The sequence below is a fragment of the Diceros bicornis genome, chromosome 37 (assembly GCF_020826845.1).
Source record: "Diceros bicornis minor isolate mBicDic1 chromosome 37, mDicBic1.mat.cur, whole genome shotgun sequence".
In the NCBI taxonomy this organism is placed as follows: Eukaryota; Metazoa; Chordata; class Mammalia; order Perissodactyla; family Rhinocerotidae; genus Diceros; species Diceros bicornis.
The window spans coordinates 13,632,647-13,657,203 of NC_080776.1; the positions used below are offsets into that span (position 1 = coordinate 13,632,647).

The 24,557-nt window shown below is 43.0% G+C and overlaps 1 protein-coding gene across 1 annotated transcript in view; it reads right to left on the bottom strand.

Annotated features, from left to right (window-relative positions):
• SERPINE2 (serpin family E member 2) overlaps positions 1 to 24,557 on the bottom strand; it is a 59,986-nt gene that overhangs the window by 23,702 nt on the left and 11,727 nt on the right. The window contains exon 2 of the mRNA XM_058533102.1: positions 1,151 to 1,431. Coding sequence (XP_058389085.1) covers positions 1,151 to 1,409 — 259 coding nt within the window. The 5' untranslated portion in view covers positions 1,410 to 1,431. The remainder of the gene's footprint in view (positions 1 to 1,150; positions 1,432 to 24,557) is intronic.

The window sequence follows — 24,557 nt, forward strand, 5'->3', positions numbered from 1 at the left end:
ATGCTCAGAACACAGCCAACGAGCGCGACGAGCGAGGCATGCAGTACATGAGTCCCCATCTCTCTCCTCTTCCTCTCCCAGCTGGAGGCGGCAATGCAGTCAAGATTCCTAGAACTTTATGGCCAACAGTGGAAGAACATGGGTAGGAGAATTCCCTCGTTTTCCAATAAAATAACTAAGACCTAGATGCGAAGAGTGACTTGCTCAAGGTCACGGTGTACACTGGCTCCAAAGAAGGGCTCCGAAGCCAGTTCTGCTCCCTCCCACACCACGTTGTGCAAGAGGCAGGCGGAAGGTGACTCTAAGAAAATCTGAACTAGAGCTAAGCAACAGTGGTAGGAGATGTAAGCTCTTAGGTTTAAATGGGTCATTAAAAACAGGCTTTTCTTTCAAGAAAACTAAACCTTTTCCAGCGGGCCTTACTCAAAAAAATTTTTTTTTACCTTTTTATTTTAAAATAATGACAGATTCACAGGAAGTTGTAAAACAATATAGACGATGGTCTCACGTGCCCTTCACCCAGTTTCCCCCAATGGCACTATCTTGTTTGACTAGTACAGCACCACAACCCTGAAATTGCCATTGGTACAATCCACAGGGCTCATTCAGACTGCCCTTGATTTATGTGCACGTGTGTGTGTGTGTGTGTGTACGTGTGTGTAACCCTATGCAATTTTATCCCCGTGTAGATTCATGTGTCCACCACCTCAGTCCAGACACAGATGGTTCTATCACCACAAGGCTCCCCCGTGCTGCCCTCCAATGGCCACTCTCCCTACCCCCCAACTTACAGGTTTTAAAAGTACATTCACAATCACAATGCCTCTTTAGCCCTGGACACCACAGAGTGGGGGCAGAAGGGAAGTTTTCTTTTTAGAGATGAGAAAACTGCAGCATTGAGAGATCAAGTGAGTGATCCACAGCCCCACAGCTACCAGAGAGACCAGGGAGACCCACAGAGACCAGAATCCAGTTCTCTAACTCCCAGCCCCGCAACATCTGTTCCTCAGAGGAGACTGGCCCTAAACCCCAAATCACGCCAGCGAAACTCCTCCTGGATGCTCTGCTTGCTTCTCAGGGTTGTAAGCAAAGACCCAGCAAGGAACCCTCCCGATGCAAGGCCCCCAGCCAGAGCCGCGAGTGCACGCACCGTTCACGCCGTATCTCATCACCGTGGTGAGCTGTTTCTTGGTCCTGCCGTCGGCTCCCAGCTGAAGCATCCCCAGGACGGACGCAATGCCATGCGGGGAAATGACGATGTTGTCATGAGGCCGGGATTTGACAATCTGATTGAAAACCTGGATTCCTGTGTCGGAGCCTAGCTCCTCCAGAGACAGAGGATTGAACTGGGAGCACACGGAGGGCAAAGTCACTGTGGCCACGAGGAAGAAGGGAAAACGCCAACTCATGGTTCCTTCTGGCAAGGACAACCTGAAAAATTAGATCAAAAAAAAAAAAATTTAAATTGTACTTAAATGAACACTTTGTGGGGACTACATTGTACTCAACTAGGTATGATTTACTATACTCAGTATAACTGAATGCCTTGTTGATATATTTAAGACAGAACAGTGTAGACTAAATCAGTTTCTACTATACTTTGTTAGAGGGCTGGGTAGGGAGAGGAAGGGAACCCCCACTTGGTAGGTCCCAACTATGTGCCAGACACTATTCTAATTGGTATTTATTTCCCATAACCACCCTTCATTCAATTAAACCAATATTTACTGAGGGCCTACTGTGTGCCAGGCCGTTGTCTAAAGGCCGGGCATAAACTGTAAACAAGATGGGCAAGACCCCTGCCCTCCTCGAGTTTACACTCCAGAGGGGAGAGAGAAAATAAACCAAGACAATTAACACAGTGATGTGAGTGAATGACGTGCAGGGGTGGGGTACCATGAGATAGGGTGGTCGGGGAAGCCACTTCTGCAGAGTGAACATACATGATGCGACCTGAAGGATAAGAAAGAGCCAGCCATGCACTGATCGGGCAAGGGCATGCCTGGCAGAGGAGGGAATAAAGGTGGGTGTTAGAGGCCGGTGTGGCTGCGACGTAAGGGATGCGGAGGAGGTGGGGGAGGAGGTGAAGAGGAAGGAGGGGCCAGATCCCGAAGGGCCCGCAGAGCCTAGTGTGGCTCTTGGATTTCATTCAAAGGGTCTCAAGAAACCAACGGAGGGTCTGAAACAAGACAGCGAATCCCTTGGGTTGCTATGATTATCTTATAATTATATGTACTCAATTTTTTACCGTAAGCATATTACTTTCTTAATTAGAGAAGTGTTCATTCAAATAAATTTAAGTGATGCCCTTAGATCCACAATAGGGCAGAACAATGGGTCAATCCATCAATTGCGAGGCTGGTATTGTTTACACTGCTATTCTCAATTACAGTGATTTGTTTGAGAGCTGCTTTCTTCCTTGATTACCACTTACTGAGCTTTCTTTGGCTGTGACAAGTAAGAGGTAGGACATTTACATGTGTTCATAGAAAAGCAAAGCCTTTCATTAAATAAGAACTTAAAAGTGGCAGCTGGGAAAACAAAAGCAGACTTCGTGAGGTGGCTGACTTGGCTCCTTCCTTATAGACCTGATCTCCCACTAAGCACAAGTTTCCACAGGAGCCAATTTGCCCTTCTGTCCTGTGCAACTTCATGTGGGAGGTTGGGAGTCTCTGCAAAGAGCAAGAAAGAGGGGGGCCTTTTAAGTGACAGGTGACCTACAGTGAAGGGGAAATGCATGTGCTTCCGGGAAAAGCAAGGGCACCAGGATGGCATCAGACAGAGTCCTCATCTTCCTTTCTATTGACTTGTCCTACTTCCCACCCCAGGTGATAGCAGATATTCAGTAAATACGTGTGGGATCAAACCTGATGCCTTATATACTCTCTATTTATGTTAATTATTTTTTCATTGCATCAAAAGAATGTTTATTGAGCATGACTAAGAAAACAGTTGTATTTAGTCCTGTGCCTCACTATTGGCTCCAAACACTTTCCATGGAGAGCGAAATTCACTGGGGTATGAAGAGACTGTCATCGAAAGCAGAGTTCCCTGCCTGCCCCCGCAACACACACACACTGGGCCACGAAGTGAACCGCTCAGGCCATCATTCAAGGTGATGTGGCAATTTTCTTACATATTGTGAAACAAGCACATTTAAAAAAATTCAGAACATTCAGAGTTCCTCCAGAGCTTAATTGTAAAATAACTGTGTAAACACAGCCTGTCTAAATTCAAGACGTGTAAGTGACCTACATACGCTCCTATTTGGGGTTGTCCTATGGCCAGGGTGGCCTATTTTGACTTTGGCACCTAGGACTGGCTCTAATACCGTGACAGTCCCTTGAGTTTCTTGAGCTTGTTGGACATTGGAGATCTTCCAGATCCTGACTATGGAAGCTTTACTCATTTCATCTAAAAATTAGACATTGTGCCCTCCCTTCCTCTTTTCCTCTCTTCCTCCCTTCTTTCTTTCTTTCAGGAAATAAATTTCTTCTTTAAAATTTAATATACCACAAAGCCGTCATAAGTATAAAACAATTCCTACCATCTTTGCTACAAATGGTCACATCCCAAGACTGACGCCAACTTCATCCATCCGAATGTTGACTCTATAGTCTATTCTGGCATCTACCTTCTGCGTGCCATAATCTACACAACCCGAGCCTCCCAGAAAAATCCTCCTGGATTAGCAAATATTTGAATCTGCACATTCATAAAGCATAAAGGACATCAAATTGGTTTTGCCTCTGATAGCTTAAAGTTGATTCACTCAAATCCTATAGATTTATGTAGAAGGTCGTAAAACAGGTAGAAAGGATCGCTAACGGAGAGAAATTTAACAGCTCCAATGTCCTTGAGTCAGCAAAGACAGTCTCCCTAATAAATAGCTATCTTATTCAGCAGAATTTTGCTTGGTATGAATTTTTACTAAAAGAACAGTTTCATTATGAAGTGGGGGAAGGCTGCCATGGGTGTTTTTCTTGGTTTCTTAGATTTGTGAGGTTTTTGAGAGATGTCTATGGGCAGTTTCATAACAGTGCACCGGGATGGTGTCAGAGCTGTGCAGAACTTGGAATCAGAGTGATTTTTGATTGATGTTCCGGGCATAACTTCTTCTTGGCGTTGGTTTCCTAGGCTAAATGCTCACCCATCTAAACTCACCTGGCTTTTGTACATGTCTGAGACTAAGCCCTCACTTCTCCCCAAAGTTCAGTAGCCAGCAGAGTGGGTGCTCATCCATAAATTACTTTAGGCTTATAAATTCCTAATATTGATACATATTCATGTCTAAATAGACAATCTTTTACATGAAATAACTGTTGGAGTTATCAGGCTTTGAAACGCTTATTCTCTAGAACAAGCAGTTTCTCATTACGGGAAGAACACAGTAACCTCCTGTTTATCTTTATTTTTAAGAGAAATTACACTTTCAACTTTCAAATAAAAGAGAAAGAATAAAGATGTTGCCCAAATGTATTGCATAGCATCAATACAGAAGATCATAAATCTGTTTAAATGTCTCCATTTCTTGAATAATCTTTTCATAACAGAGAAAAAAGTCTCGAGGTTAGGCCATCATTGGAGGGAGATCATAAACCTATAAATAAAGCCATCACCACAGGCATATCCTTCCAAATGTGGGTTTCTCTTTCCCCACCTACTTCTAGTTTCTCTTACTCCAAACCTTTCCTTTCCAGTGTGGGGGAATGTTTTTCAAGTAATTGGATACTGCTTTGAGTTTTAAGTGATACTTGGTGGTGTAAATAATGGGTTGGTAGTCTTGCAAACACCAGACTCAGTGCATCCCTACGTATATAAATGTACCACTTGCCAATGGCAGACATTAGACAAACACACTCCCTACAGACCCCGTGACTTCAACTCGCACTCCTACACAGATGATGCTCCAATCTGCAGCTCAAATCCTCAGCTGGATTTCAGCGCCATACTTCCAACTGTTGGCTATCGATTTTCACTTGATTGTTCAGAACACCATCTTGGCCTGAAAAATCCTCCAGGGATGGGTTATGGAGAGCCACTAGTCTGTGAAATCTACCAACTCTCCTCTTAAAGGGTCGTACTTTCCGTTGTAGGCCTTGGTCTTACCCATGCCTTTGCTTCTTTCCCCCACTCTCCACCAGCCTGGAGCACCAGGCTTCCCCTGACTCCTTCCACGGCCTGCGGGAAGCCTTCCCTGATGGTCCTAGATGAGGCTATTCACCCCCTTCTCTGAATTCTCATAGCATCTCCTCTCTGCACCTCTCATTTTATTTTTCAAGTACGTTTTGTCCTCCCAATTAGACTGGAAGCTCCCAGAAAGCAGGGGCATGGGACTTTAGAATCCTAGTGGTCACAGGGTCTTATTTATTTGGGGCCTTATCATTGGTAGGCACTAAATCAGAGGTTGACCCATGGGATAATCCAGCTGCTCAAGTGTTTGGTTTGGAATACAGGGCATGCTAAAAATATTTTAAGCAACTTAAAGTTAGAAGATGTCACATACAATCTAGATTTATTCTCAGGAAAAACGAAAATGAATGGGAGTTCTGGTAACACAGGCCCTCATTCCCACGGCAAACGTCCTGCACAGCGGGCGTGTATTTTCCCATCCGCCACAGCTGCCTCCGCCCCCTGCTGCCTCATGCCCAGCCGGCTGCCATCACTTACAGTACCTCTCCAGGCCGTGCCAGCACTTGTGGCCAGACCCCTGCCCCAAACAAATGCTAATCCACCAAAAAATGGGAGACTAGCACAGCCGGCCACAAAAGATCAAGCTCATTTTTAACCCAATAAGTTCTTTTTAACAAAATAAAATAAAATAAATTTTACATATAACACATGAGCAAATGATAAATAACATGGTATCTGTCAGCTCAAATGACAAATAATATGATATCTGTTGGCTCTATTTAGTATAACAAATAAGATGTATGTAAACAGTTAGGGGAAAAAAACTCTGGAAAGACTCTTCTGGCTCCAGCTCTTAGCCAGATGATTCACATCTGTTTTAGGAGGACCCAGGAGTGTCTAATAAATGGAAAGTACTCCACCCCTTTCATTCTCTAAAAAATGTTTAAAGTGATATATTTTATAAAATGTACGTATTTTAAAAATCTTTATGTCATGCAAGACTTCAAATATATGCAAAAATAAAATAAATCCCCAGTATCCAACATCCAGATAAAATAATTATCAAACCACGGCTTATTTTATTTCTTCTAAAATCAAAGATTGTTTTGAACCAAATTCTAGACAACATACATGTTACTCAAAATATTTTCAACACATACTCTAAACCTAAGGAATATATATATACTCCTTACGTGTGTATACATGTTCCTGCTCAAAAATTAATAACTCTTGGGGCCGGCCTGGTGCCGTAGTGGTTAAGTTTGCACACTCCTCTTTGGCGGCCTGGGGTTCACTGGTTCAGATCCTGGGCGTGGACCTACGCATCGCTCATCAAGCCATGCTGTGGCAGCGTGTCACATACAAAATAGAGGAAGATGGGCACAGATGTTAGCTCAGGAACAATCTTCCTCAGCAAAAACAGGAAGATTGGCAACAGATATTAGCTCGGGGCCAATCTCCCTCAGCAAAAAAAAAAAAAAAAAAAATTAATAACTCTTTAACATGTTAAACATCTAGTCAGTGTTCAAATTTTCCTGGTTGCCATCTAATTTTTTCTATAGTTTATTTGAATCAGGACCTAAATAAGCTGCACACATTGCAACCGGTTGACATGTCTCTGGTCTTTTTTAAAGTCTTCCCCTCGTTGCTTTATTTTTAACTTTTTGCTTGGAACTTTTTTGTGGAAGAAATCAGGTTATTTGTCTTGTTGAGTTTCCCACAGTCTAGATTTTGCTAATTGCATTCATGTGATGCTGTTTAACAAGTTCCTGTCTTCTGTACTTCCTGTAGTCAGACCTAGCGTGGGGATCTGCAAACTCTTGGGCCAGATCTGGCCACATTCTGTTTTGTCTGTGGTTGAATCTGAGCTTTTACAGCGAGCTGAGCAGAGGTGCCCAGTTGCAAGAGAGATCATATGGCCAGCAAAGCCAGAAACATTTGCTATCTGGCCCTTTACAGGAAGTTTGTCACCTCTGCTCTAGAGGCTGATCAGATTCAAATTTCTTTTTTTGCCAGAATATTTTAGAAAGGCATTGCACCGGGTGCTAGAAGCAGGGGACAGTGGCCATCTCTCTTTTTTGTGATGTTAGCAGCTACTCATGATCATTGCCTAAGTGCACTGTTTCACTAGGGATTGCCAAATGGTGTTTTTGTAATTCTAACTTTCCTTCTTCATTTACTAGTTAGAATACTTCTATAAAAAGAAATTTTTCATAACCAACTATTGGGTTATGCTGAGGTTCAGTTTGTACAGCAAACACAGGATAAATGCTTCATTCCCTATATCATGTTCAAAATAATGAGTTGGTCACCTAGAATTCTTAGAGTTGACCAGAGGGGACTTTTTTGTTTGTTTGCTTAGTGTAATTATGAACATGTTTTTCAAAACATTTTAAGGGTCTTGATCCATTGAAATTTTATTATTATTTATTTATTTATTTTTTGAGGAGATCAGCCCTGTGCTAACATCTGCCAATCCTCCTCTTTTTTTTTTCCTGAGGAAGACTGGCCCTGGGCTAAATCTGTGCACATCTTACTCTACTTTATATGAAATGCTGCCACAGCATGGCTTGCCAAGCAGTGCATCGGCACGCGCCCGGGATCTGAACTGGTGAATCCCGGGCCGCCGCAGCGGAGCGCACGCATTTAACCACTTGGCCACCAGGCTGGCCCCCGAAATTTTATTATTTTTATTGGTGCTCCAAACAAGCCTCTTCAGGAGGGCTACTGAACCTTTCATACGACCCTGTAGTCTCAATAGCTTCCTTGTTTTCTGGTTTGACAAGATGTTCCAGGCCCATTTTGCATACTTCCTGTCCCTGGTGGAATCAGCCACTTCTCTAGGGAGCTCTGGTTCCTTTTAGTGGGAGACAGTATTTAGAGATCACAATCTGAGTATCCTCACCTAATAAACTCTAAATTAACTGTGGGAATACTGGGTAACTGTGATGTGGCAAGACCAAAACCCATTTATATCATTTGCTGGACTATATCTGAACACTGAAATTCAAATTAGGAAAGACAGACTGCTTACATGTGAATCGGTATGCTTCTTATGGCCATACAGCCCAGGGGAGGCACAGTGGATGATGAAAAGATAGAGAGTGAGCTGGGCATTAAAAGTTGGGCTAGGATGGGGCTGGCCCAGTGGTGTAGTGGTTAGGTTCGTGTGCTCCACTTCAGCAGCCCGGGGTTTGCAGGTTCAGATCCTGGGCGTAGACCTACGCACCGCTCATCGAGCCATGCTGTGGCAGTGTCCCAAATACAAAGTAGAGGAAGAGAGGCACAGATGTTAGCTCAAGGACCATCTTCCTCAAGCAAAAAAGAGGAAGACTGGCAACAGATGTTAGCCCAGGGCCAACCTTCCTCACACATACTCACACACACACAAATTTGGCCTAGGAAAATCAAAATGGATCACCCTCATTGAAGGCAGTGAGTCTCCTGGATGAAGCCCATCCTAAGAGTGGGATCCTAATAATGAGCACCTAATGAAAACTGGCACAGAGCATGACAAGGAGAGTCCCCCAATTTATCTCAGGGGGGAAGGTGTAGCAACCAGCCCCCTCCTCTCTGAAAGCTGACATTTTCTCAAGCCCTGGGAAAGTGCTGATATCCTTCTGGTCTCTGTGCTTCCAGGTTCCTGGTTCTTAGAACCTAAGGCCCCTTATTGACTATTCCGTCTTTGGACTAGTCATTTCTTCTAGAGGAGCTACAGCAGGTAGAGAAAAACAGCACATTAGATTACATTAGAATCATGACATCTCCCAACAGTTTTCTTAAGGTGGCTTTTCAAAGAAATAAATGTGAAGGAAAGGTGCTGGGCTGCCACACTGAGACTTCTAAGTGGCCTTAAGCAGGACCGTGCAGCCCAGCAGTTAGGCCAATTGTTTCTCACCAATACTTTGCCAACAGGCAAAGGTCTACCTTTTAAGGGTGTTTGGCAAGAGGCCTTCTAGAGACCTTCAGGAGTTGACCCATGGAGATTAGGGCTGTATCTGCAAAGTGACAGCAGTTATTCACGTACAAATAATTGAGGTTAGGCCTCAAATAGGGTCCTACAAGGGCGAGAGGAGGACTCTGGTCTCTCAAACCTCTACAAACATTACTGAAATATGTCCAGCCAACCTGCCTTCATCTTCCAAGTATCTACCACATTCTGTTAAGAGAGAAAATCAGATGAACAAGCAAAGCTAAGAGCATCTTGATACCTTTCGGAAGTGGATAGAGTGTCGTCAGCGTCTTTAAAACCAAAGAGAAGAAACAGGAAATGCCACTTGATCAGAGTGACAGCAGCCTGGTGGTTTTAAAATGTGCTCTTTCAGGTCACTGGGGAGAGGCTTAGAGACCTCTTCGAATTTAAAAAATTTTTTTATCAGACTTCAAAGTGTGTGCTCAATCTCTGACACCAATTAATTTAGCCAAAAAGGAACCTAAAAATACTCAGAAAAGAAATTTTCAGCCACTGAAATGTATGGCAACCATGTCCTAAAGGTTCCTTCAATGAGGAGACACATATTTTGTTAAGTACACTCTAACTGATACCCAAGTTCCTTTTATCCACAGGTTGTACATTCTGTAATCTCTTTTAGGGTGAAGGGGGAAGGCTATGAGGAAGAAGGCAACTGGGGCTTTGTTAGTTGTCTATCTTTTAAAATACAAGATTATGGGACATTTATTCTATTTTCCTCTAAGTGCCAGGAAAAATTAATCTAAGGTTCAAATCCCAATTCTACCATCCACTAAGAGATCCAAGGCAAGTCACAATCTCTAACGACCTCAGCTTTCTCCTCTACCGTGTTAGAAATCAAATTTCAAGGGTGGTCATGGGAATTTCATAAGCATAAACAGAAAGACAGTAACTAGCACAGTACCTGCCTCAGAGTAGGTGCTCAATAAATGTTGGCTTCCTTCCCCTTGTCTTCCTCAATGCTCAAGACCTGTATAGTCCCTGATTTTTATTTCAAAAGCTATTTAGAATGTCTCAAGGGTTAAGTAAAGGATACGGGTCAAACACAACACCTCCACATTGATAAAGCCATGTCTGTATCTTTATAGCTTCCTTAAACTATTTAAGACATAGAATAAGACAATCCTGGTGTGTTTCGATGTCTCTGTAAGAGAATGGAGGTGGAGGGGTTAGATCATTGTGGAGGTGGAGGTGGGTGAGTATGTTCCAAAAAACCTTTAATGGTCCTGAGATATGTTTTTCAGTCTGCTGACTTAGGTCATTAAACTGTTTTACTTATGGTATCAAGTCTATAGACTTTCTTATTGACAAATATTTAAGATGCAACAGTTCAAATGGGTGATTTCCTAATCATTAGCCAAGAGATGACCTAAGACATTACAGTGATATTGACCACCAGTTCTCAATCTTTAAACCAAGGTAGCACCTATTTTAGACATAAAAAAGTATTAGATACTTTATGATTAATTATATATTTAGTATTTACGAAAATACAGAATAAAATTACCATGAATTCATAAACATTTTAATAAAATGCAAATTCTTTTTATCTGTAACAGCATCTTGATACATTTCAAAAAAAAAAAATCAGATTTTGAGATATTATTTATTCAGTCTATACTCAAAGCTTGACCATGAACATGAGTTTTCTGACCCCTTAGAATAACTCTAATGTTGTCTATGGGTCCTCAATTCATAGGTGAGAAATCGATGCTCTATAGACTGTAGCTAGTAAAGAAGAATTAGCAGTAAGTGTTGGAAGTGTAAATTGATAAAAATATTTCTGAAAGGCAATTTTTGATATACATAATCTTAAAAATGTATACCTATTGGAACAGTAATACCCTTTCTATCAATCAATCCTAAGGTAATAAAAAGATTTGGGCCTAAAAATGTTCACTGTGGAGTTATTTCTAGTAGCAAAATCATTGCAATATTCTTTGCAATAAATAATTGCAATAGCAATGATCATTGCAACCTAAATTTCCAATGGAGGGAACACTGTGGGTGCCCTTTTATCAGCTTTGTGAACTTATCCTCTAGCTTCTGCGTGCTTTGTTGCTAGTAGTTTGCACCTGTTACCTTCAGAGGCTTGCTATGGGGAGTTGCAGCCCATTTTCTTAGTGGGCTTTAAGTGGCTGGGAGTTTACACACACCATTCCTCCACCCCGGAGGCCCACAGCCACTGACTACTGGTCTGGGAGTACAAAAGCCCAGGTCGTTTGCATTGAGGTGGCACAGACCACATGAAGGTGTAATTGAGGCTCTGGAGCTCCTCATGGGACTAGGCTGAGTGAGGTACTTCACCTGACATCACCCCCTTGATTGGCTGCTTCCCTTTCTAATTCCCACCCCCTACTCCCTTACTGTTTCACCTGGGAGCACTTCCTCAGTGACTCCTTTGCACTTTATCCTCGGCTCAGGGACCCCATCTGGTAGAGCACGACCTACGATACCCAACAACAAGGTTCAGTTGATGACATCCAACCAACACCATATCATTCACTGCTAGGAAACTATCTTTGAAGGAAACTTAAAGATACGGTAATATATTTCAGATATATCTTAATTGAAAAAAGAAAACTATAGTATAATTAACTATATAAAAATTATACACAGGCACAGGAAAAAAGACTAGAAAGAGATATTAAGATATTATCTATATAACTATTTCTGACAGTGACAATATGAGTACAGTTTATTCTTTATACTGTTCTGTATTTTTCAGAATTTCTGCAATGAACACATTACACTTAAAACAAGCATCTTTTTTCTGTTTATAAAAACATAGCAGCGGGAACTCAGAGCAGAGGAAATGTGCAGTGAGGCAGAGCAGAGAAAGCTGCAAAGCACAAGAACAGTGGGTAATTTACAGGGTCATAAAAACTTGAATAAAAAATGATAGTCATCAGAAAAGGAGAGAATTAAGAAATAACATAGTGGGATCCCTTTATATACACTAAAATAAATGTTATACCCCATTACAACCCATAGACGGTTCATGTTGAGTTTTTTCCAGTAAGTGGTGGCTCTATTTTGGTGAACATGATTTGACCCATTTATGTGGCTAAATCTATATACTAGACATTTAATGGCATAGATTATAGTTGATTAACTTTTTTATTCCCTGCATTTAGCATAGTATCTGGTATATCGTAGGAACTCAATAATGTTTATGAAATAAATTGTAGCTCAATGGAAGTTAACTGTTCTCATTACTATTCTAGGTAGCAGCAGCAACAGTTATCGCTAACTTAAAACAAAAATTCCAATTTGCTTAAAACTTGTGGAATATATTCTTAAGTACTCCAGAGTAATAGCCATCATTTATTGAATGTCTACTATATGCCAGACACTGTACCTGGAGAGATAATTTGAACATCTAGCTGAATCCTCAACTTAAGAAGTAGGCATTGGTATATACATTTTACAGATGATGAAAACTGAAGTTCCGAAAAACTAAATAACTTGCCCAGATCGTACAGATTGTACAAGGTGAAGAGGTTTCTGAAAACTGACACTCTTAGCCAGTATGTCATGCTGCCTCTTGTAACGGAGTTTAAAGGGTCGACTGAGGAAAAGTGAAGAAACACTACCTTCTTTCTACCTCTCTGTCCTGTGCTTAAATCATCAAATACTCTGAGTAAACAAGTCACCACAGCTTTGCAAGGCACAAGAATTGAACAGAATGTTTGTTACTCCAGTGCAGTGGTTCTCAACTGGGAGGGAGGGGGTTAACATTGCCCCCCGGGGGACATTTGGCAGTGTCTGAAGACGTTTTTGGTTATCATGTCTGGGAGGAGATACTATTGGCACCCAGTGAGTTGAGGTCAGGGATGTCGCTAAATATCGTATGGTGCACAAGACAGCTCCCCACCACAAGGGACTGTCCGGCCCAAAACATTAGTGCCAAGGATGAGAAACCCTGCTGGGACACAAGAAAGCACACATTCCCGCTCTCCCCCAAGGTGTCACACCATGATACCACTGCCTTTCCTTAACTTAGAATCAAAGCTTCAGTCTAACGTCATAGAATGTTTCTTCTCAAAGCAACAATGGTGCTGGCACCAACTGTCATTGTGGTTCTCCCTAGAATTTGTGATCAGAGGCTTCTCTATGTGGGAGAGGAAGGAATCCAGCAGATTCCCTTCTGTGAGTCCCAGAGGGGAAGGTTTGTGTTACTGGTAATTAAAGCTTTGGGCTGTCAGCTCACCTTACCAAATCAGGCTCGTCTACAGCTGTTGAAAAGAAGTTGTGTGGCTGGAGGTGGGGGTGCCTGTGTCACACTGAGCTCCCTGCAAGGAGCATCGGGGAAGGCATTGGGCAGCTGTTCCTCCACAGGAGGAAGATGGGCCCCAGTCTCCTAATGCTGTGGATCCTTTATGCACCCCTGACATCCTTCCCATAAAGTAGCAGCAGGGAACCGGGGCTGACATAACCAGTCATTACCTCCCATCTGCCTTGGTCTCTCCCCCACCCCATTTGGCAGACTCTTTTTTTTTTTTTTCCTGAACCAAAGCCAGCACTATCATTCAGGTTCAGGGAACAGAACTACCAGGTACACAGAGAAAAACCTAAAACACTAACACATACCCCAAATTATTCTTAAGATCACTGTACTTACACCCTGAGATTTTTCTGAACTAATTATATCCAGTTACGTGCTTAGCTAGGCAAAACTGAGCCCAAACTCCTACTTTCCTCCCTTTCCTCATGAAAAGGGAGCAGGGCCCAGCGAGACAGGGAAGGACACTCGGCAGGTGAATGCTGAATTGGGTCTCCAATATTGCCCTGCACCAAATTACCCTAAAAACGGGACCCTCAGGAGGTCCCATTCTGCCTGCTAGGATGCCTCCCTCTCTTAGGAGCTTCAAAATTAGTGGGAGGCCTCCAGCCTTGCAAGCGATGGCGATGCTTTTCTAGGCCGTGAGGGCCCCTGCTCTGGCAGTGTGAAGAGAGAATGTGGGCTTTATCAGGCTGGAACTTGAGACTCATGCATCCTTACGTCAGTCAGCTGGCGACAAGGGCAAGGAGACCCATAGTCAACTGTGTAGACAGGGACTCTTGATTTTTGGGTCTCAAACTCACAACTAAACTCACTTGGTTCTTTTGAAATCCAGGTGGTTTTTCCAAGGCTGCCATGTAAAGAGCTGTTGGATAGTGGGTACAGTTTGTGCATTTATCCATTTCACAAATCTTAATGGAGCGCCAGTGTGCCAGGCCTGGTGCTGAGAGAACGTGGACAGAAATGGACACGGCACGTGCTCTCCCAGAGCTGAGTCTAGAGCCGTGGTCCTCACACTGGGCAGTGTTGTCCCTCAGGGAACGTTGGGCAACACCTGCAGACATTTTTGGTTGTCACAACTGGATGTGGGGGGACGGGGCTACTGGCATCTAGTGGGCAGAGGCCAGGGATGCTGCTCAGCATCCTACAAGGCTCAGAACAGCCACTCACAACAAGGAATTGTCCGCTCCAAATGTCAACAGGGCTGAGGAGGCACTCTGAAGAAGGGCCGTGACGATGGACATCGGACGTGAGCTGGATATGACCAGACAAAGGGGGAGAGGGATGGGTGCAGGGAAGGGTTTCCAGACAGAGGATTTCAAGTGCAAAAAGGCCTTGTGTTAGGAGGTACCATGGATGTTTCTGGAAACTGAGATTCTGAAAATATTTTTCTTTTCACACCATGATCACCTTACAGTCTTTGTAAGACAAGGTCTATCCTGGGGCCATAATCTTGACAAACAGCTCATCACGACACACAGCAGAGTCCCAACTAGACAGAAGTTGGAAGAACTATTCACACGCCAGTGCCCATCCTGTCCCACTGCCTTCTTTCTCGATGATCAGACACTGCACATTACAAGAGGCAGGAATCGAAACCCTATTTTTTCTTAGACTTAATACTAAAAGCAAGACCCAAAAAAGAAAAACTGATAAACCAGACCTCATCAAAATTAAAAATATTTGCTCTGCAAAAGACTCTGAAAAGATGATGACAAGACAAGCTAAAGACTAAGAGAAAATATTTGCAAATCACATATCTGACAAAGGACTAGTACCTAGAATACATAAAGAACTCTCAGAATGCAACAGTAAAAAAAACCCAAACAATCCAATCAGAAAATGGCCAAAAACATGGACTGATATGTCATGAAGAGGATATACAGATGGCAAATAAGTCCATGAAAAGCTGTTCAACATCTTTTGCCATTAGGGAAATGCAAATTAAAACCACAATGGGCTATCACTACACACCCATCAGAATGGCTAAAATAAAAACTAGTGACAATACCAAATGCTGTAGAAGATACAAAGAAACTGGATAACACATAGATTGCTGGTGGGAATGTAAAATGGTTCAGCCACTCTGGAAAACAGTCTGGCAGTTTCTTACAAAACTAAACATGCATTTAACCATATGATCCAGCCATCTTGGACATTTATTTCAGAGAAACAAAAACTCATGTTCACCCAAAAACCTGTACACCAATGTTCACAGCAGCTTTATTTGTAATAGCCCCAGACTGGAAATAACCCAGATGTCCTTCAATGGCTGAATGGTTAAACTAACTGTGGCATGTCCACACCATAAAACACTACTCAGCAATAAAAAGAAATGAACTATTGATACACGTAGCATTTTGGATGGATCTCAAGGGAATTACACTGAGTGAAAAAAGGTCTATTCCAAAAGATTACATACCATATGATTCCATTTATAAAATATTCTTAAAATGACAAAAGTATAGAGATGGAGAACACATTAGTGGTTACCAGGAGTTAGGGAGGATGGGACGGAGGTGGGTGGGTATGACAGTAAAAGGGTGACATGAGGGGTCCTTGGGATGGAACTGTTCTGTATCTTGACTGTGGAGGTCACACAAACCTACACATGACAAAGTCATATAGAAGTAAGCACACACACACAAATGATGACATGTAAAACTGCTGACATCTGAATAAGGTGGATGGAGTGTACAAATGTCAATTTCCTAGTTGTGGTATTTACTAGAGTTATGCAAGATGTTACCTTTGGGGAAACTAGGTGGAGGGTATAAGGGATCTCTCTGTACTATTTTTTATAACTGCATATGAACCTATACCTATCTCTAAATAAAAAGTAAAAACCTTATTCTAAAATTTTAGTCAGCAAACAAATGCATCTTAAGACAGATCTTGTTATTATTTACTTTAATTCTTTTCCCAATACTGCAAGCATACTAAAAATATCAATATTCTAAAAAATACCAAAAATATGTTTTTGCATAATTGTACCTTATCATAATTCTTTGATTTGTGACAGCATCAATTCTTAGACTTCTTGGCCTCTGCAGGCTCTTGAGACAAACCATCCAGGTTCAAATCTCGGCTCCACTACCAATTAACTGTATGACTTTTGACAAGTACTTAACCTCACTGTATCTCAATTTCTTCATCTGTAAAATGGGTATAACAGTAGTCCTGCCTTATGGGCTGTTGTGAGGAATAAAAAGGGTAATATAGCTCAGCTTCTTTGGACAGTTCTTAACACACTTAGGGCTCAACCAAAGCCTATTCTGCTGTTACCCCCATTTACTACCATTATCATGGAGGGTCAAGGAGTCCTCAGGTCTCTCCCCTCAGCCTCTCAATGTCTACATGCCAGCCCATCCTAACAGTTCCCTCAACTGCAAAATATCCCCCAATTCCAATTTCTAAAATTCAAAAGGAATTTTAAAAGCCGCCTTTTCTATTTACTTGTGGGCTTTTTTCAATTGCGGGCCATTTCCTTCATTTCTCTGTTGTAGGAGGGAATCAGGGGTCTAGTATGTGACTTTATCAGAGTTGCACCTCAGGTCACAAGTCCTCACGGAAGGTGGCCTTTTGTTCCCAGGGAGCAGCCAGTCCCCATGCAACCTCCATGAATGGCCCTGGTGATGGGTCAGGAAATGACTGCTGCTCACTGGGTGATTTAGAAAATGGGCATCAGCTCTGGTAATTTTCCCGGTGTTCTTTCCAAAGCTGCCAGGCTCATGAATAAGGAAGTGTTTTCCTACCAGCTGAAACTGAAATAGGAGGGGTTAGACTAAAACAATTAAAAAAAATTTAGTGTGGCCAACCCAGACAAGCCCTGTCTCAGTGGTCAAGAGACTCAATGGTAGAAGTCTGGATTGTAAGCCGACTCTCACCACTGTTCTGTTTGCTTAGATGGAGGAAATACCTAATACAGAAAATGCTTGATGATTGCCCAAGGAAGCCATTGAGAAATAATTCTGAGCTACAGTGGAAAGCCTATTAAGATGGTAACTAGAGAGAAGAGGTAATCTAGGAGAAATCTTACATTTTAGCAAGCAGAGCAGACTCTAAAACTCTTTCTTTTAAAAAAAATGAGTAGAAAAATATATAGAAGTCCCTTTATCCATTTTCACAGAAATTCTAGGATAGAAGGAAAAAGTACTCCTCATCCCTAAACTTGCTGTTCCTCCAGGTTCTATATCTCAATCAGTCAGCACCCCATCCATCCAAAAATCTAAGCTGAGAGGCTGGGAGTCACCCCTCATCCTTTCCCCTACCCTGTCTGAACCATCAACAAGCTCTATCATTCTCCCTCTGAGACAGTTCCTGGATGGTCTACTCTCTCCAGCTCCTCTGCCCTCAGTCAAGCCACGAGCATTCCTGGAAGAGGACATTAGTCTCCTCTACCCAACTCACTGTCTGCACTGCCCCAGTCACCTTGCTGATAGAGAAAGCTGACCGTGACCCTCGGCACCAAGACCCGCGTCAAAGCCTCCAACGGCTTCCCTACACTCTTACGATGAAATGCAACCCCCCTCCCACAGCCCACGAGTTGGCCTGCTGGGTCTGGATTTGGCTTCCTTTTAGAGATACGCTCTCCTTCTGGCAGTTCGCAGAAACTGCCAGGCTCTTTCCAGCCTCAGGGCTCCATACTCATGTTCCCTCTGACTGGAACACTTGTTGTCTCCCCTTCTCTTTGTGCCTGTAGGTGGGGCAGGGACCTTGTCTGCCCTGTTCACCACTCTTCCCCAGCGTCCAACATGGCACATGGGACACCGAGGTGCTCTGTGCATAATCAAGGCATTGCTGAAGAAGCCCGACCTTCCATGATCAACTTAATTCCCTTCATGTACTAATGTCGATTACAGAAACAGCCGTCTTACAAGCAGGTTGTGATCTAAAGTATTTTGGGGAGTCACTTTTTTTTTTTTAAATAAATCCTAGAGCAAGGTTTCACAATGTTGGTACTACTGACATTTTGGGCTGGATAATCCTTTGTTGCAGGTTGTAGGATGTTTAGCAGTATCTGGCCTCTACCCTCTAGATGCTAGTAGCACTCGCCACCCAGTTGTGACAACCAAATGTCTGGAGACACTGACAAATGTTCCTGGGAGATGGAGGATTGCCTCTGGTTGAGAACCACTGATCCAGAGAAAAATTAGAAATGGGTGGTTAGGATTTTAATTCTGCACACAAAATGCCTAATTTACCCATACTTTGCCTGAATCACACGAGAAATAATGCATCTTAATACAGTATTACCACCCACCATTTGCACCATCATTTCAGTGGGAACATGCAATCCAAATCCCTAGTAATGTTATGAACCACCATGGAGGGGTTGGTTGGTCCATCCTGAGACTCTGCTTAGCCTTGTGCATCTGTGCTCTGGGTGATGTCTGATATAAAACAGGTAGCAGAGACGGTGGGGAAGGAATGGGAGGCCAGAGAAGAGTTGGCGGAAGGATGGGGCTCCTCATACCTGATCCGACCTTCCACCTGTGTCTGGTATATGAAAACAGGAGAGAGAAACAAGATATCACCTTAGTGCTTTGGATCCTTCCTGAGAGCACCATCCCACAGAATCCTCAGGCAGTTGATCATCCTCCTTCTTCTCACGGTGTAGCACAACCCAGGAATGAAATGCGAAGGATGGACTCTCAATACCGCCCTAACCCCCTGTCCACTGCCTGCCCCTTTGACTCATGTGACATTGTTACTGAGTTTGGAGCGCCTCTTCAGGAATGCAAAATGACTTCCTACTTTTACCTGCCACACTGCAACAATATTTTCAATTATTGGTTAAACCGCAAATGCCCCATGAGTCATTTAAATAAATCTCACACGTATGAAATAGTCAATTGTGTTCTCAGAGCAATTCCCAGCTGCAAAAATAGAGCCACACGGAACATATTTTCTTCTGCAGCTAATTGAAAATACTGCACATATAATGCATGATTTAAAGCACCCAGGAGGAATTTCCATTTGCATTCCCTATTTTAAAATGTACAATCAAGTGTTGTCTTAAAGCGCTCTGCACGGTTAAGTCAATATTGCTTGCCCGAAGCCCCAAACACTCCTAAATTTTCACACTACGAATTGATGAGCTGAGGTTTTCAATGCTCCGAGTGACTTTTAAAACAATGGCTTTAATAGGGCTGCGTTTCCCAAGAAAACAAACACTCCTAGACTTGACTGATTCAAACCTCTGTGGCCCAGAGAAAATCTCCAAAACAGCAGCAGGATGCCTGCAGGAGGAAGGGACTGCGTATACCATCCTTCACTCGCGAGTCTGAGCTGTGATCTCCTATGTGTCCACAGCACTGCCCTGGAGTTAGAAAGGATGCTTCAGTGTTCTTGATGCTTGAGCAAATGGTAGCTGGGAGAGTCTGTGGCAATGAAGAAAGGGGCTGTCAAAGTGACAGGTGCCAAAGAAGGAGTGCCCCGACTCCTGGGGTCCTCAAAAAGGAGAGTTACAAGATTCATGACCATCTTCCATTTCTTTCTTTCTTTTTTTTTTTCCACCCAAAGCCCCAGTAGATAGTTGTACATCATAGCTGCACATCCTTCTAGTTGCTGTATGTGGGACGTGGCCTCAGCATGGCCGGAGAAGCGGTGCGCCAGTGCGCGCCCGGGATCCGAACCCGGGCCGCCAGCAGCAGAGAGCGCGCACTTAACCGCTAAGCCACAGGGCCGGCCCCCATCTTCCATTTCTAACAGAGCTTTTGAGGTTGCACAAATACTCCTGTGCCTTCCTAGTTAAGGAAACAGTTCCTGAGGTCCTACGCCACAACTCAAGCACAATGGCAGAAACTACAAAGATGAAGCGAAAGCACAGCCTGACCTTAAGAGCTAGAGACTAACAGAAGACAGAAGTATTTAAAGGACCAAGAAACAAGGTAGGACACGATAAGAGTCTTAAGAGTTCCAGGCAAACGAGGAAAGTATCAACCTGCCTTTACGTTACACGCAATAACATTAAATTTGATCATCAGCGTCCCTCCACACAGCAAATTAGTAAGAAGAGGGGAAAATCAGAAGAGCAGCCATAATCTACCCTAAAAGCCAAGACAAGAGAGCGACCAGCAAAGGCGGCAACTGACAAGTGATAAACTATTTTGAATCTAGCAAAGAATTAAAAGCACCAGAATTTAAAGTCAAATAACACAGTGGACAACTGATACACATTTATTGAATGAATAAAAGTGCTACTCACAACTTAGGGTTATTCCTTAGGTATGCAAACTTTTAACCCTTAGCTTTTGTTCCACAAATTAAGAAATAGAATTAGAAATAATGAAAGGACTCAGAAATGATCTATTTCAATAACCTGTCACCAAGGGCTAATGTCTTATATTATCTGTAACTAAGACATAGATATCCCCAACATTTGGGGATGAAGGCACCTACTGTGTGGAACTCTTGATAATACTCAGCCTCCTGTGCTCTGATGGACTAGAACTTCTCTACAGGCCATACGAAACTAACCCAGGTTGGGTTCTACGGCTTGAGCCATCAACTATCTCATTTGCTTTCCTATCGTACTTATCAATTAATCTTCCCATAACAAGTGGGCTTCCCATGAAGATTTTATTGATGTGAGGAACATGCTAATTGGCCAAGTGACCATCTTTTCATTCTTCCATCTCTTATGAGTCTGGAAACCGTTAGTCTTTTTGACCTGCAACAACCCTGGGGGTCCTGACAAAATCTAGTTTTTCTTCTGTGCTTCATGCTGTGGATTCCCCTAAGCGATGCCATCTCAAGAGAGCTCACCTAAGCAGTCAGCTTCTCTGACATCATGCAAATAAAATGCAGCACCATTTGGTGACCCATCCTGTGTTTTTTCTTCTCCCTTTGGCACCACTGAGTATTTGCTGACAATCTTTTTCTCCAGGGCAAACGGAGGGAAGGCAGGAAAGTACCGAGTGTGTGTTACAGAATCTGAGAAGAAAGAAGGGAAAAGAAGAGTACAATGTAGTCCTAGCAGCTTCCTAGCACACCTGCGTCTCCAAGTAGGTTCATTTACGCAGTTCAGGAATGAATGGTTCAGGAAAATAGAGGGAGCCAACATCTTTCCTACCCTTCCTCCAAATATATTAAAGGTTGCAAAAAATGGATTCTAGCGTGGACACAGCAATTATGTCCCATTTTTCATTAGATGACCAGGGATGCTTTGAGATAAGTTTTGGCATCCACAGAAGTGATCCTGTGATACCTGGGTGTACTTTCTTTTCTTCTTTCTCAGGTTCCCACTCCAGTTCTCGTAACTAAGTCCCCTCTCTGCCCACACTTGGTGCAAGAGACCCAAACAGGTCTAGTCCACCCACATCCTTCCGCGTAAGTTCTTGGCATGTATTACAAGAAGTAAGACAGTTAACAGAGAAAGTTGGGAGTGCGTCACGAGTCCCTGGATCCCTCATTTTAATTTTGGGGGGGAAATTAAATGAGAGAGACATCTTCCAAAATAAATTAAACTAGTAAATAAAAACGTATGTATCTACAGGCACAGGATGTGGAAATACTCCTAGAGTAGGAAAAGGGAACAAGGGATGGGGAAGACAGACAGTTAATAACTCCCACTTTAAGAAGGGCTCATTGACTTTTACCTCCAATTCTTCGCTTGCTTCTTTGAGTACAAAGAGTTTGTAAACAAATAAAATCCCAAAGGGATATTTAAAAAGATGACCACTTTATATGTATGTTTTCCCCACCAGCAAGCAACCATCAAGCCCGCAAAGTCCTGCAAAGCTTAGGAACCATCTGAAGTCAGGAAGCACATTCCAAACTTGGCTTTGGTCACCCAAATACTGAGGTTCTTCCTTGAGTCTGATTAACTTCTCTTGCTGATGTCCCTGCCGATGCCTTCTGCAGGGATCTGGCGAGGGGAGGGGAGGTGTCCACTTGAACATAATTGTGGAATAGGCCTGTTGTCTAGTCCCAGGCCTGCCTGCATCAGATAGATCACATACCTGCTCTGCGACTCAGTTTCCTCATCTATAAAATCAATAATAACCCCTCTCCCCCATCCTGTACCTCAGAAGGTTGCTATAAAGATTGCATGAGACTCTGTCCTGGGAAATGATGTGACAACTCTTGGGCACCACAGAACACCTCCTCATAAGACCAGCCTTTTATACCTCCCTATATCCAAAGCTAAAGCCAAAGAACAGGAATTCTGGAACTAAAAATCAATGACTTAATGAAGTTCTCCTTCCCACCTTTGCCAAACCTCCACTATAGGATACTGTACAGAGGAGTTTTTAGGGGTGAAGGAAGCCCAGACTCTTTTTGTCATGAAGTCACATTTTACAGGGGGAGAACATCTCCCCGATCTCTCATAGCCAGTCAGGGAGACAATGTTCACCAACAATGGAGCTGGTGAGTAGCTGCACAGGAGGTGGCAGCAGGGGGCATTGATAAAGCTCCTACTGTGCGCACAGCCCTGTGAACATGTCATCTCACTCAATCTCACAGGGGCCCTTCAGGGTACAGTTGAGGTAACCGAGAGGTTGAGTCATCTGCCCATCTCACACAGCAAGAAAGAGGCAAGAGACCACATGCATATGCCCACGACCACGAGACAGACGTTGCCAGGGGCTCCTCTCAGAGAGAGGGCAGAGATGCTCCCATCGCCTGCCTCTCCCTTGTCCAATCCATCCGGGTCCTTTCTCATTCCCTCAGAGCTCAGGATTGGCATCAGTCCCGTTCCCAAGCTTTCGCCTCTCCTTTTGCTCCCAGATGCAGAATGATGTTTTCAGCACATCTGACGACCCTCTCCCACACTGTAAGAGGGACCCCTTGTTCCAGTATAAAGTTCTTTATTTCTTTAAGTTTCAATTACCATATGTGCTTGAATAAGACAGCCCTCCTCTTTTCCCAACGAGAAGATCCACAATACCTCCTCCTTCTGCTACCCAAATTTTGGTCAACCTGACTAAGTAAACTTTACGACAAATACATGAAATAATATATATTATGATTTAGAAATAGTACTTTTCTTTCCACACCCACCTTCCATGAAGCAATGTAATTCAGGGTTTTCCCAGACATCTTCTACATGCCTGTCAACACTTTTTGAGTTGTCTAACAATTTTCCCAAGCACATCATCTCCTTTTCTTCGAAGTTGCCTATGATACAGCGCTTTTCAAATCTCTGTGTGACACTGTCACTGAAAAATCTATCCTACGCCATAAGAAGCCCTGCACAGAGCATCAGGACAGTTGTCCTCATAGGTAAAAATATAGTCATGATCCCCACAGCATGTTACTGAGTGTATTACTTTTTAAAGTGACCCTTAATAGTCTTGACAAAATTTGACTTGACAGCGAGTAGCAAATCCATTTCCTCTTCTTCCCAAACATAGAGCTAGACTACATTTCCTAGTCTCTGCTGTAGGTGGGAATGACCATAAGACTGCAATGTAGTCAATGAAATGGGAATAGAAGTAAGGCATGCCACTCTCAGGCCTGGCCCATCAAGATCTGCCATATGCAATCCTCCATGATCTTTCTGCTTCCACCAGCTGGAGGCTGACAAGCACCATGCCCTTGGAAACTGCCTGTTACATAAAGCAGAGCCATAAGATGGAAAGAGGCTGGGTCCCTGAATCTCTAGGTTTGAAACAGACACACCCATTTTGGGCTTTATGCAAATGGAAAATAACCTTCCATCATGTTCAAGCCATGGTACATGTTTGGGTTTACTTGTTAGAGCAACTAGCATTACCTTACCTGATATGACATTCAACATTTGGCAATTGTGAAGTCATGACCTCAGGAATAATTACTAAAGCTGTATTCAATTCCTATGCTTTTTTAAAAACACTTTTTCATCTTGCAACCCCTATAAGCATTCATATTAAGTACTGATAAAGGGGATTTCAGGCTAATGTGCCCTCCTCATCTGTCCTCAACCAGTCACTCATGAGTCTCATCCATCCAGTGCTTTTGGTGAACTCTGACTAAGAAACTTATCAGGACCTTTGTAAAATGGAAGATTCTGTAAGGACCCTAATATACAGCAACTCCCTCTTTCTCTGAGTAACAATTTTGGGAAATTTTTCACTTCGTATTAATGCACACATTTGTAAAACTAGGACACTCTCTTTTTCACAGAGAAAATTCGACATTTTAGTGCCTTTTAATGACTTACTAAGGCAACACTCGGGCAAC